Source organism: Anolis carolinensis, unplaced genomic scaffold (genome assembly GCF_035594765.1).
Source record: "Anolis carolinensis isolate JA03-04 unplaced genomic scaffold, rAnoCar3.1.pri scaffold_14, whole genome shotgun sequence".
NCBI classification, from domain to species: domain Eukaryota; kingdom Metazoa; phylum Chordata; class Lepidosauria; order Squamata; family Dactyloidae; genus Anolis; species Anolis carolinensis.
The window spans coordinates 9,551,920-9,565,662 of NW_026943825.1; the positions used below are offsets into that span (position 1 = coordinate 9,551,920).

The window sequence follows — 13,743 nt, forward strand, 5'->3', positions numbered from 1 at the left end:
AGAGTTTTTGAGCACAAGACTCCTGACCTCACAATCGTGTTAAAAGACAAAGTATGGATTGTCGATGTCGCAATCCCAGGTGACGGCAGGATTGAGGAGAAACAACTGGAAAAGTTGACACAATATGAGGATTTAAAGATCGAACTACAAAGACTCTGGCACAAGCCAGTCAAGTTGGTCCCAGTGGTGATGGGCACACTGGGTGCAGTGCCTAAAGGCCTTGGTCTGCACTTAAAACACAATTGGCGCTGACTCATCTTGTTGTGTTTCAGATAATAATAATAATAATAATAATAATAATAATAATAATAATTGAAAACATGTTGAAGCACTAGAAAACTGAACTGTTTGTTGGAAATGAAAGCTATGGACTTGTCAACATCAGAAGAGGAATTTTCCAGGGAGACTCATTGTCCCCTCTGCTTTTCATTATTGCCATGATCCTTCTGTCAACAATCTTACAAAAAAAAAACCTCGGCTATCAAACATCTAAGAAATCTCACAAAATTTCGCATCTGATGTACATGGATGACCTGAAGCTGTATAGGAAAACGGAAACTGAAATCCAGTCTCTGACTAACACTGTCCGAAAATCACTGAAAAATCACTGAAAGTGAGGGAATTGCCTAATGGCCAAACAATAAAGTGTCACCAGCCAGAGGCCTATAAATACCTGGGCATATTACAGCTGAACAACATCAAGCATGAACATGTGAAAACTGTGGTCTGCAAAGAATACACACAAAGGGTCAGACAAATTCTCAAAAGCAAGCTCAATGGAAGCAATGCCATCAAGGCCATAAACACCTGGGCCATACCTGTCATAAACTGGACACAGGTGGAACTGGACAAATTGGACAGAAAAACAAGAAAACTCATGACCATAAGGGACCACAAGCCAGGAAATAATAAACTTTTGCCTATGTAGCTTTGCCTCTGCATATGCCCCTCCCTTGCTGTGAGCTGGTGCCTTTCTCCAGAAAGTTCAAAGACCAAAAGTTAGCTTGAAATCAACACGTGAGGTCACAGGTATCACTTATGCCAAGTGGGTGTGGAAGGTGAGAAAGACCCTCAGCCATTGGTTAATTTTAAATAAGCAAAGGTATAAATTCTTTGTTTGCTACGCACATGTTACGGCAGCCATTTGCAAGTACAAACCTTTTGGGGTGTACGGCTGTCCTGCCTTCTCACAGCTGTGGCGAAAATAAACTTTGCTTTTTGCATCTATCACGAGACTCAATTTTTCTGCCTGATTTTCCTCCTGAGACAGGACCCTTTGAAGGTAATTGTCTTACAGTCACACTGTTGACTCATGTTCATCTTGGGTTAGATCCCTTTCACATGGACTGTTTTCAAGCCGTCCTATATCTGTGCATTTCATTTTTGTATTATTTGCCAAAATATTGTACCTTTCTCCCTGTTGGAAATTCATTGTCCAATTCAGTCTGCCTTTCTTACAACCAACAAACCATAAGGCAATACAACATAGTCTGCCTCCTAAACCCACGCAAAAGAGGTGTGCACACACTATATTGGGAAACATATAAACAAGTCATGATGGAATGGAACAGTTGTGTTAATTTTGGCCGGCCAGGCAGTAACGCACAGTGAACGGTGCATGCTGGCGAGTGGAGCTTCCAGGCATCTCCCACACACAATATTACCGTCTGGTGTTTCAATCTGGGTTGGCATTGGCACGGGGCGTTCTTACGCCTTCCCTTAGTCCAGCCTCCGATGTTGCGTGAGAGCCTCTTCAATGGCTTTTGGAAATACAACCCACATGGGTTATTTTCTCAAGGCAGCTGCAAAGTTCTCCGTTTCCCTGAAACACCGGTCTATCAGGTTGCATCAAAGGAAGGGAGAAATTCCGAGCCGAAAATGCCAGCGAGAAGAGCCAGCAGGACGATGAAGCATCTCCTTTTTTGGGGATCCCTGGCCTGCCTTTTCCTCGGTAAGTGTTGTTCTCAGTGCTTGCTAAGAATTCAAAACAAATAGAAACTCTGTTATGGAGAAATCTCCTTTACGGAGAAGTCAGGCCTCAGCTGTCCGGTTTTGGACACCACAATTCGAAGGGGTCTCGAGAAGAGTGACCAACATGGCAAAAAAGTATGCTAGGCTTTGCAGGAGGAATACATTTGGTTAATGGATATTTTTAGACTGGAGGGTTAAGAGGTGACATAAGAGCCATGTCTAAATATATGAAAGGATATCTCATGGAAGAGGAGGCCAGCTTGTGTTCTGCCCGGACGCAGAACAAATGGCAGGGAAATAGTTTCTGCATAAACATTAGCAAAAGCTTGCTGATAATAATAATAAAGCACTGAGCTGGAGACTGAAAGGTCCCAGGTTCAAACCCTGGGAGCAGCGTGAGCGGCTGCTGTTAGCTCCAGCTCCTGCCAACCTAGCATTTCGAAAACATGCCAATGTGAGTAGATCAATAGGTACCGCTCCAACGGGAAGGTAACGGCGCTTCATGCAGTCATGCCGGCCACATGACCTTGGAGGTGTCTACGGACAACCCTGGCTCTTCGGCTTAGAAATGGAGATGAGCACCATAATAGTAATACAGTAGAGTCTCACTTATCCAACACTCGCTTATCCAGCATTCTGGATTATCCAACACATTTTTGTAGTCAATGTTTTCAATATATCGTGATATTTTGGTGCTAAATTCGTAAATACAGTAATTACAACGTAACATTACTGCGTATTGAACTACTTTTTCTGTCAAATTTGTTGTATAACATGATGTTTTGGTGCTTAATTTGTAAAATCATAACCTAATTTGATGTTAAATAGACTTTTCCTTGATCCCTCCTTATTATCCAGCATATTCGCTTATCCAAGATTCTGCTGGCCCGTTTATGTTGGATAAGTGAGATTCTACTGTATATGTATATAAAATTAGCATAGCATGTTGCTATGGCACAGGAGACAAGATGGAACTATCGTATATAGTTTCTGGTTGCTTGAGAGTTACTATAAAAATGGGCCGAATATAGTAGACTCTCAGTTAACCGACACCTATGGGTTTTGGTAGGAGCCGGATAAAGGTCATTTCTGGCTGCTTGAGAGTTACTATAAAATGGACCGAATATAATAGACTCTCAGTTAACCGACACCTATGGGTTTTGTTAGATGCTGGATAAAGGTCATTTCTGGTTGCTTGAGAGTTACTATAAAATGGACCGACTATAGTAGACTTTTCTTTGATCCCTCCTTTTTATCCATCATATTCGCTTATCCAACGTTCTGCCGGCCCGTTTATGTTGGATAAGTGAGACTCTACTGTATATGTATATAAAATTAGCATAGCATGTTGCTATGGCACAGGAGACAAGATGGAACTATCGTATATAGTTTCTGGTTGCTTGAGAGTTACTATAAAATGGACCGAATATAGTAGACTCTCAGTTAACCGACACCTATGGGTTTTGGTAGGAGCCGGATAAAGGTCATTTCTCGTTGCTTGAGAGTTACTATAAAATGGACCGAATATAATAGACTCTCAGTTAACCGACACCTATGGGTTTTGTTAGATGCTGGATAAAGGTCATTTCTGGTTGCTTGAGAGTTACTATAAAATGGACTGACTATAGTAGACTTTTTCTTGATCCCTCCTTATTATCCAGCATATTCGCTTATCCAACGTTCTGCCGGCCCATTTATGTTGAATAAGTGAGACTCTACTGTATGTATTTTTATTTCTGAAGTTTACCACTCTCGGCTTATACTTGAGTCAATGTTTTCCCAGTTTTTTATGGTAAAATTAGGTGCCTTGGCTTATATTCAGGTTAGCTTATACTCGAGTATATACGGTATCAGCAATTTATTACGGTCTATGACCAGAATATGTAGAAATGGGCACAGGTGCCCAAAAAGGGGAATCGCAGTTCCCATAAAAGTCAGATAAAAGAACAAGTTAAAAACATGCTATAGTAAAAACAAATTAAAAGCAGACTATTAGCAGGGTCAGCTAATAGTAAATATCGATCCACTAAGTGGCTCTGGAGGGGGATAGAGGGAGCATTTGCAGTCTTTCAGTTATAACAGATTGCTCTGGCTACAGGCCCTGTGGGGTCAGTCATTGTCCGTCTGATGGAAATTGCTGCCGCATAGAACCTGGCGACACTATAGGTTATTGCAGAACAGGAGTCTGAGAGCAGCAGAGAGGTGTAGTATCTTTCAGTGCGGCCTGAATGTTTTAAAAGCCAAGGAGTGATGAAATTGATTCTAATATCTCTATAAAACATACACTGGAGGAGCACGTGCTCGATAGTTTTGATATGGCCATACTCACAAGGGCATAGTCCCTCTGGAGCAGGGGTCTTCCGGTACCTCCCCTCCAGTACTGCCGATGGGAGGGCGGTATGTTTTATACGGTATGTTTTTCTTCTACATTATTCAAGCATTTCCATTTCCCTTTCAACGTCTCCTTGCCCCTGTTCCTCTGAGCGTTCCCACACTTTTTCCCTTTGCTCTAGTGTCCCCTCTCCGAACCCCTTTTGTAAATGGCCCGAGGTCATTGTTGTCATTTGATAAATGGATGGGAAAAATGGGAGCCTCCCGATCCCAACAACGGACTTTGCATCACTCCACCTGAAAGGCAGGGTGGGAAAACAGGTAGGATGGACTGCCGTATGCAATGCATTCCAGGCCTCGTTCCAGCTGGGATGGCATCCAAGGATAATGAAAGCATGCTTATCACCTTCCTGTTTTCTTCTCCCGGCTCTTCCTCTTTTTCTCCTCCATCCGTTGGTGTTTCGATCAGGCGTTGGAAGTAATCCAGAAAAACCACCTTCCCATTGGATGAGCGCGATCCAGGGTGGATCCGTCTCCTTTCGGCTCAGCATTCCATCCGAAAAAGTCATAGTGGGGATTGAATGGAATTTTAAAGTCAAGGATGGCTCCATCCTCCTGATTGGAGAGTCCAGCAATGGGAAATGGAAACGGCCCAATCCGGAGGACCAGTTTGGGGACCGCCTGGAACTGGTCAATCAGACCATGCTGAGGGTCCATGACCTGAAGACGGAAGACGGAGGCATCTATACGGCTCATGTCAGGTTTGACACGGATGAGATCCCAGAGTACAACTTCCCCCTTGCTGTCTATGGTAAGCATCCCGAGGTAAGAACATATGTTTAGATCAGTGATACCCAAAGTGGGTGCCTGTTAGGACACGGGGGCGGGGCCAGGGGAGGGGCGGGGCCGTTTCCCAAGTGCCGGAGACAGGACTGAGCACCTGAGGGCCTGTTAGGACACAGAGGGGGCGGAGCTAGAGGAGTGGGCATGGCTTCTTCCCAAGAGCCCAAGACAGGGCTGAGAATCTGTACCTCTCCTGACGCGCTTGTTGGGACACAGAGGGTGGAGCTAGGGAAGGGGGCGGGGCCTCCTTCCAAGAGCCTGAGACAGGGCTGAGCCTCTATACCTCTCCTGAGCGGCCTTTTAGGACTAAAGGGCGGGGCTAGGGTGGGGGCGGGGCTTCTTCCCAAGATCATGAGACAGGGCTGAGCCTCTATACCTCTCCTGAGAGGCCTTTTAGGACTAAAGGGCGGGGCTAGGGGTGGGGGCGGGGCTTCTTCCCAAGAGCCTGAGACAGGGCTGAGCCTCTATACTTCCCCTGAAGCGCTTGTTAGAACACGGGGGCGGGATATAGAGGTTCAGCCCCGTCAGGCACTTGGGGAGAGGCCCCACCCCCTCCTCTAGCCCCGCCCCCTGTGTCCTGGCAGGCATCACAGGACAGGGATAGAAGCTCAGCCCTGCCTCAGAGCTCGTAACTCCGCCCACCCCAGTCCTGGCCGCGCATTTCTGGCCCCGCCCACCTCCTCCTCCCCCCTCGCAGCCCTGCATCTTGGACTAGGGGAGAGGCTCAGCCCCGCCCTCTTGAGCAGGAGCCACGCCCACTTGTGATGACTCATGGGCCATGTAGTCCCGTTCCTAGTACTATTGTGGCAGATGAAGAGGAAAACTTGGGTTTCCCACCGTTTCAGCCAGAATTGGAGCCCTTGCACCTGCAAGATGTTTGCCCACAAGAAGTCAGCCAAACAAGCCTTGAGCAGAAATCTCCCCCGTTTTCTCGCCGGGATAATTATAATCGAGATAGAGGCGCTAGGGAGGCGAATCGCAGAAGCGCCAGAATTGCTGCCAGACAATTAGCTGATTAAGCCTGTTTCCCTTGGGAAATCTTAAGGAGTCATGCATCTGGACACAGTATGGGTTTCACTTCTTGTTCCCCAGGGAAAGTGTTCCTTGGCGGGAAAACAAGATCCTATATAGGTGTTTAACCGCAAAGGAATCTTTGCGGAGTCAATTCGTCAGCTTCGGGAGTGAGATCGTGTGTGGACTACGCTACTCCTGTTCCTTGTTCCCAGGACCTTGTTCTTGTTTCAACCCTGCCTTGTTCCCCGGACCTTGCCACGGACCTCGCCATGGACCCTGTTCTCGTCTCTTGCTTCTTGTTGCCTCGAATCAAGCCTTGTTTGCCAAGAATCTAGTTTGCTCTCCAGCCTTGTTGTCAAGCTCTATTGGACTAAAGGACCCTGTCATTTCCCCACACTTTGCTCGGCAGAGTGTGTTTCGGTTATTGGATTATAACTTTGGACTCTAATATCTCATATTGGACATTAATTTCCTGGACTATATTTGACCTTTCCTGAAAGGTCTACTTCTGAACTTTATTCTTCACCTGTTTTTATTGACTTTATATATTCCTTTAATAAAGATATTAGATAGATTCTGGTCTCTGCGCATGGTTATTGGTGCTCTGCAGCCTGGGTCTTGACACCACTCCTCTAAGCCACACACCCCTTTCCAGGAGGCATTGAGTCATATTTTTTCTGGAAAGGGGGCGGCAGATCAAATAAGTTTGGGAATCACTGTATTAGAGTAATGTTGAATAATAATAATAATATACTCCTGTTATCCAGAGCCAGTGCCGACCCCTCGCATCTTCCCGCACTTGAACTCCTTTGCTCCATTTGAGTGCAATGTGACCTTGGAATGTAATGCATCGGGAGCAGAAGGGTTGAACGTCTCCTGGACAAGAGGCAACCGCCTCAGCCCTTTAGAAGGAACTATGGATGGATATAATCTCTCTAACAATGGCAAGGATCTCCACTTGGCTTGGAGACACAACTCTTCTGACTCCATCTTCACCTGCCTGGTCAGCAATCCTGTGGATGAGAAGAGGACCTCCTTCAACTTGCTCAGTGTCTGCACCAGCAAAGGTGAGCCTCTCCCCCGTCTATAAGTTACAACAGGCTCAGAGAAAGGCAACCTGCTTGTTGAGTAGCTCAGGACATGCCATATATACTCGAGTATAAGCCGAGTTTTTCAGCCCTTTTTTAGGACTGAAAAAGCCCCTCTCAGCTTATACTCAGGTGAGGGTCTTGGTTGGCTTATATTAGGGGCAGCTTATACTCGAGAATATATGGCACAGTTATCATTTTTCTCTATTATTATTGGTAATATATTTATTATTTCACTCTGATTTTGTTACATTTATTATTTTACTCATTACATTTATTATTTTACTGTATTTATTACTACAGTAGAGTCTCACTTATCCAACACTCGCTTATCCAACGTTCTGGATTATCCAACGCATTTTTGTAGTCAATGTTTTCAATAAATCATGATATTTTGGTGCTAAATTCGTAAATACAGTAATTACTACAAAGCATTACTGCATATTGAACTACTTTTTCTGTCAAATTTGTTGTATAACATGATGTTTTGGTGCTTAATTTGTAAAATCATAACCTAATTTGATGTTTAATATGCTTTTCCTTAATCCCTCCTTATTATCCAACATATTCACTTATCCAACATTCTGCCGGCCCATTTATGTTGGATAAATGAGACTCTACTGTATTAGTATTTATTAGTACAGTAGAGTCTCACTTAGCCAACATAAACAGGCTGGCAGAATGTTGGATAAGCAAATATCTTGGATAATATCTTGGGGCCGGGTTGTGGAGCAGGCTGGTAAACAGGTGCTGCAATAAATCACTCTGACCATGAGGTCATGAGTTTGAGGCCAGCCCGTGGCGGGGTGAGCACCCGTCAATTAAAAATAAAATATAGCCCCTGCTTGTTGCTGACCTAGCAACCCGAAAGATAGTTGCATCTATTAAGTAGGAAATAAGGTACCACTTATAAAAGTGGGGAGGCAAGTTTAACTAATTTACAACGTTGGAATAAGGAAGTGCCATCAGAGTGGATGATGAAGCAGCTGCTCCCCCCTGTGGCCAGAATCAAACAACCCCTCAGGAGAAGGTTAAATTGCCTCTGCGTCTGTCTGTCTGTTGTCTCTGTCTCAGCTCAGTGTGTTTATGGGCATTGAATGTTTGCCTTGTAGGCTAAATAAGTTTGGGAACCACTGCTTTACACAAAGATGCATTGCAAGATCTTAAAATTTCATTTTGTTTCTTGCTTATTTTCCAGGTAAAGGCCACCCTGGGAGTAAGTGGGCTTTGATGGCCACCATTCCATTTCTCCTGCAGATGACAGGCTTTGGGACCTGAGTTCAGAAGAAGAGACAGAAGGAGCCAGAAAAGAAAAAGAGCGAAAAAAGAAGAGAGAGAAGGAGCCAATCCCATATACAAAAGAGACTTCCCTGCTTTCTCACCTTCTTTGCATAGGCTAGTGGGCCAGCTGGAACTCTGCACATGAACATAGATACTTTTGGAACTTTTGGAACTGGATTTTCATACTCTCCTGTTAGTACATGATTCACAAATGAAGCATGTACGCCGTAGATGACTGTATGGGACAAAACTATGTTATTGTCATTAATTACCGTATATACTTGAAGATAAGCCGAGTTTTTCAGACCTTTTTTTTGGGCAGAAAAAGTCTCCCCCGGTTTATAATGGGGTCAAGGCCAGGCAACAGAACCTGGAGGCCATTGCTTGCAATATGTGATGTATTTCTCTCTTACCCTCCCTTATCAGTGTGTTTTCTTTTGCAAAGCCTCCCTCGCTCTTAACCAAGGGGATGTTTTGAAAAGGGAAAGAAGCCCTTGCAAGTCAGGAAGAAGAAAAATATATATCCATTAATCTTATAAAAGCATTTTCCCCTGAAATATTTGTTAAATTCTCCTACAGATATATAGGCATTAACCCCCTGCATGCATTTGCAATTAATGTATATAGTTAAATAGATAGAGATATTTGCAATATCTGTATCTGTCTATCTATATACATTAATTTTATGTATGAATTTTCCCCTCATATGTTTGTTGGTCTTTGCAAATCCTATACAGGTAATAATATAATATTATATACATATAACTAGCTGTGCCCGGCCACGCGTTGCTGTGGCAAAGTATGGTGGTATGGGAAATAAAGTATTGAGAAATTGTGGTAGTTAAGGTAAAGGGTAAAGGTTTAATAGGCTTCTCCTAATAGGCTTATCCAGCATATTCGCTCATCCAACGTTCTGCCGGCCCATTTATGTTGGATAAGTGAGACTCTACTGTATATATATTCTTCCTCCTGACTTGCAAGGGCTTCTTTCCCTTTTCAAAACATTCCCTTGGTTAAGAGCGAGGGAGGCTTTGGAAAAGAAAACACTGATAAGCGAGGGTAAGATGAGAGATAAATAGATCAAGCAACAGCCTCCGGGGTGACCTTGACCCAATTATAAGCCGGGGGAGGCTTTCTCAGCTCATAAAAAGGGCTGAAAAACTTGGCTTATCTTCGAGTATATACGGTAATAATAATAATAATAATAATCATCATCATCATCATCCCCCCCCCCCCCGCAGGTGCCACCTTGATGTGGTGGGAGGGCTTAACCACTCCAATGATGACTGAGGGTTGTGCTGAGAGGCCTCAACTGAGGAGAGGAACTAAGAGCATCTAACCCATTAGCATTATGGAGAATCAAACCAAAACGAAGTCTATACTGGCTCGATCGTCGCCCAGGATAAAAAGGACCGTGGTGGATGCTGCTGATTCTGGACATCCATCGACAAGTGAGCTACGGAATCAAAATACAAAAGCGGCAAAAACGGCAAAAATGCACAGAAGCGGCAAAAATGCACAATGCCAGAAAACCGCACAATTATGAAATGCTACTACAAATCTGAACCTCAAAGCCGTGGCTACCAAAAAAAGTATGCATCAGCTGAGGAAACCCTGACTCACAGATAACAGAACCCCAACTGGCTGACCAACGAAGATTCATAATCAGAAACAAAGTGTTCAGTGAAGTTGAATTCGAAGAAATCCAGAAAATTTGCAAAATAAATTATCATCAGACCACAGCACAGACAGCAGCAGAGACTCCAACAACACTTGAAATGGTGGAACAGATTGAACCAGAAGAAAGTGTGGAGCTTTTGCAAGAATTTGATGAATCAGGACTTGAGACACCTGCTGAACCACCTGAACCTTGACAGCAAGACAACAAGAGCTCAAGGATAAGATCATGGCTCATGCTGCAACAAATGTAATAAGAAAGCGGCTCCCAACTCTAAAAACAGTGCCCAAGAGACACCTGGCACCTCTCATGAAAGATGTGATTACAGTACTCTCCACTGTCCAAATAACATCAATTGAAAAAACGAACCAGTATGCCTACAGTGCAGCAGTGATAGTAACAGAAGAGCTTGGGCTCCTACAATCAAGGCAGCCCCAAAGAAAATCGACTGGAAAACCAAAGTGGAAGGTCAGGCTAGAGTTGAAAATCAAGAAACTCAGATCAGATGCAAGTAACCTGAAAAATATGAAAGAGAGGAAACTGAAGAATGACAAAATCAAGCAATACCTGATCCAAAAGTACTGGCTGAACACCAGAAAAATTGAAGAAGCTTTGGAAATCGTGAAAGAACAAATGACAGCAACAGCCAGAAAATTTGAAAGATATGAAGCCAGAATCATCCAGTACAGACAAAATCAACTGTTTCAATCAGACCAAAGATGGTTCAACCAGAGTCTGAACCAAACAACATAAAGCCAGAGAAAACTGCAACAACAAAGTTCTGGAAAGAACTTTGGGAAAATAATAAAAACTACAACAAAAACGCTGGGTGGAATAAGAAATAAGAAAATGTTGACCCTGGAAGGACATGATTTGCGAGTCGGTTGGCCTGCGTACCTGTGGTACAACAAAGCACCAATCGAAAAAAATTTCGGCAACCATTTTATTTGTTTGGCCTTACTCAAGATCTGGAATAAATATAAACAGAGAATCTATAATAAAACCCCCCTCTGGGTGTCTTCTATGGAGGCACGCCAGAGAAGAGAACTGGGATGGAACACATGGCCTACGTATAGAGATATACTAGAAAAAGAAGGAAGGGAAATAAAATTAAAATCACAGGAAGAATTAAAATTAAAATATGGTAATCTAACCTGGCTCCAGTATTATCAATTAAAAGAAAGCTTCAATAAAGATAAGATTCAGGGATTCGAGGATAAGGTATGTAATGGGATGTAATATTAGACAAGGGAAAGAGGAAAATTGCAAAAATATATAAATTTCTATTGGAATGGAGCACTGAGAAGGAACAAATAAAAGAGTTCATGACAAATTGGGCAAGAGATCTAGGAAGAACTATATTATTAGAGGAATGGGAACTTTTATGAGGGAAAAAATTAAATTATACATATGCCTATGAATTGAAAGAAAATTGGTGGAAAATGTTCTATAGGTGGCACCTGACCCCAAAAAGGATATCAAAATTTACCAATGGCAAGAAGATTAAATGCTGGAAATGTGGAAGAGGTGAAGGATCATATCTACAAATGTGGCGGTCTTGTGAGAAGGTAAAACCGTACTGGAGGGAAATCCACGACAAATGTCAAAAAATTTTAAAGATAAAAATACCACTACTCCCAGAATTCTTTCTATTGGGCATGACGAATAACCAATGGGGAAAGAATGAAGACAAAATCTTTACACACTTAACAACAGCTGCCAGATTAGTTCGTGCAAGATTATGGAAACAGAAATTAATACCCAAAGTGGAAGAATGGATAAAAAGAATATGGGATATAAAGAATATGGACTACCTAATGTTCCTGCTATCAACAACACAGAATAAGCCAAAAAAAAAGGATAGATTGGACACCGGTAAAGGACTAGATGAAGAAAGAAAAAGTTAGAATATTGTTATAAAGCCCTTAACACGAAGGAGAAGTGTCAACTGTTGACACAAAAAAAAGAATTATACCAACAACATAAATAATACAAATAGTTACGACAATTTTATAGAGAAGTCAAGAATCGACAAGGACCCTGACCCCCCCTACCCTTATTACCCCTTTCCTCCTCACTTTCTACCACCCCCCTCCCTACCCCCCATCCTTTCTTCCCTCCCCCCATACTTTCCTAACCCACTAAAGTGGATTTTATTGTTATCTTCAAAATTTAATAAAAATTAAATAATTTTTTTTAAAAAACGCTGGGCGGATAAAGGATTTTGAAGGAAAATTCTCACAGAAAAAAATGGAACAGATGGAAATAACAATTGAAATGATCAGCAAACGAGTGCAAAAAGTCAAGAACTGGTCATCGCCTGGTAGTGATCATGGATTTTGGCTCAAACATCTGATTAGTTTACATGGACAAATGGCCCAACAATTCAGTGAGATGCTGCAGAAAGAAGTATTAGTGAATGGCTAACAACTGGAAGAACATACCTGATACAAAAGGATCCTGCAAAAGGAGCAGCACCAGGAAACTACAGGCCAATAACCTGTCTGCCCACTATGTTTAAACTACTGACTGGCATCATAGCTGACAAAGTTCAAGATTATCTTGAAGAAAAAAACATCTTGCCAGATGAACAGAAAGGCAACAAACGGAAAAGCAGGGGCACAAAAGACCAGTTATTGATTGACAAAATGATTCTGGAGAATTGTAAAAGCCGAAAAGCTAATCTTCACATGACGTGGATTGACTACAAAAGGCCTTTGGCTCACTCCCACACAGCTGGATCATCAAGTGCCTGGACGCCATCGGGATTTGTAAAAACGTTGGCACCTTCATTGAAAACATGATGGAGCACTGGAAAACTGAACTGTTTGTTGGAAATGAAAGCTATGGACTTGTTAACATCAGAAGAGGAATTTTCCAGGGAGATTCATTGTCCCCTCTGCTTTTCATTATTGCCATGATCCCTTTGTCAACTTACAAAAAACAAATCTCGGCTATCAAACATCTAAGAAATCTCACAAAATTTCACATCTGATGTACATGGATGACCTGAAGCTGTATGGGAAAACGGAAACTGAAATCCAGTCTCTAACTAACTGTCCGAATTTTTAGCACTGATATCAGCATGGAGTTTGGTTTGGACAAATGTTCGACAGTGGCATTGAAGAAGGGAAAAATCATGGAAAGTGAGGGCATAAATATGCCTAATGGCCAAACAATAAAGTGTCACCAGCCAGAGGCCTATAAATATCTGGGCATATTACAGTTGGACAACATCAAGCATGAACATGTGAAGACTGTGGTCAGCAAAGAATACACACAAAGGGTCAGAAAAATTCTCAAAAGCAAGCTCAACGGAGGCAACACCATCAAGGCCATAAACACCTGGGCCATACCTGTCATAAGATATACTGCTGGCATTATAAATTGGACACAGGCGGAACTGGACAATTTGACAGAAAAACAAGAAAACTCATGACCATTGTTTTACACCATTTGTATACATGTGGTAATATGTGATGTTGACCGGCTATATCTGCCTAGAAGATCAGGTGGCAGAGGACTCTTACAAGTAAA

General features: G+C 42.7%; 1 protein-coding gene across 2 annotated transcripts in view; it reads left to right on the forward strand.

Moving 5' to 3' along the window:
- The first annotated feature begins 1,210 nt into the window (after positions 1 to 1,210).
- Positions 1,211 to 13,743, forward strand: part of cd244 (CD244 molecule) — a 42,443-nt gene continuing 29,910 nt past the window's right edge. Inside the window, exons 1-2 of one of the 2 annotated variants that reach the window (XR_010001303.1) lie at positions 1,211 to 1,951; positions 4,772 to 5,113. Coding sequence is in view for 1 of the 2 variants with exons in the window: in XM_062965241.1 (XP_062821311.1) it covers positions 1,735 to 1,951; positions 4,772 to 5,113 (559 nt within the window). In the remaining variant the exon portion in view is untranslated. The remainder of the gene's footprint in view (positions 1,952 to 4,771; positions 5,114 to 13,743) is intronic. The other variant, XM_062965241.1, reaches the window with a different exon arrangement.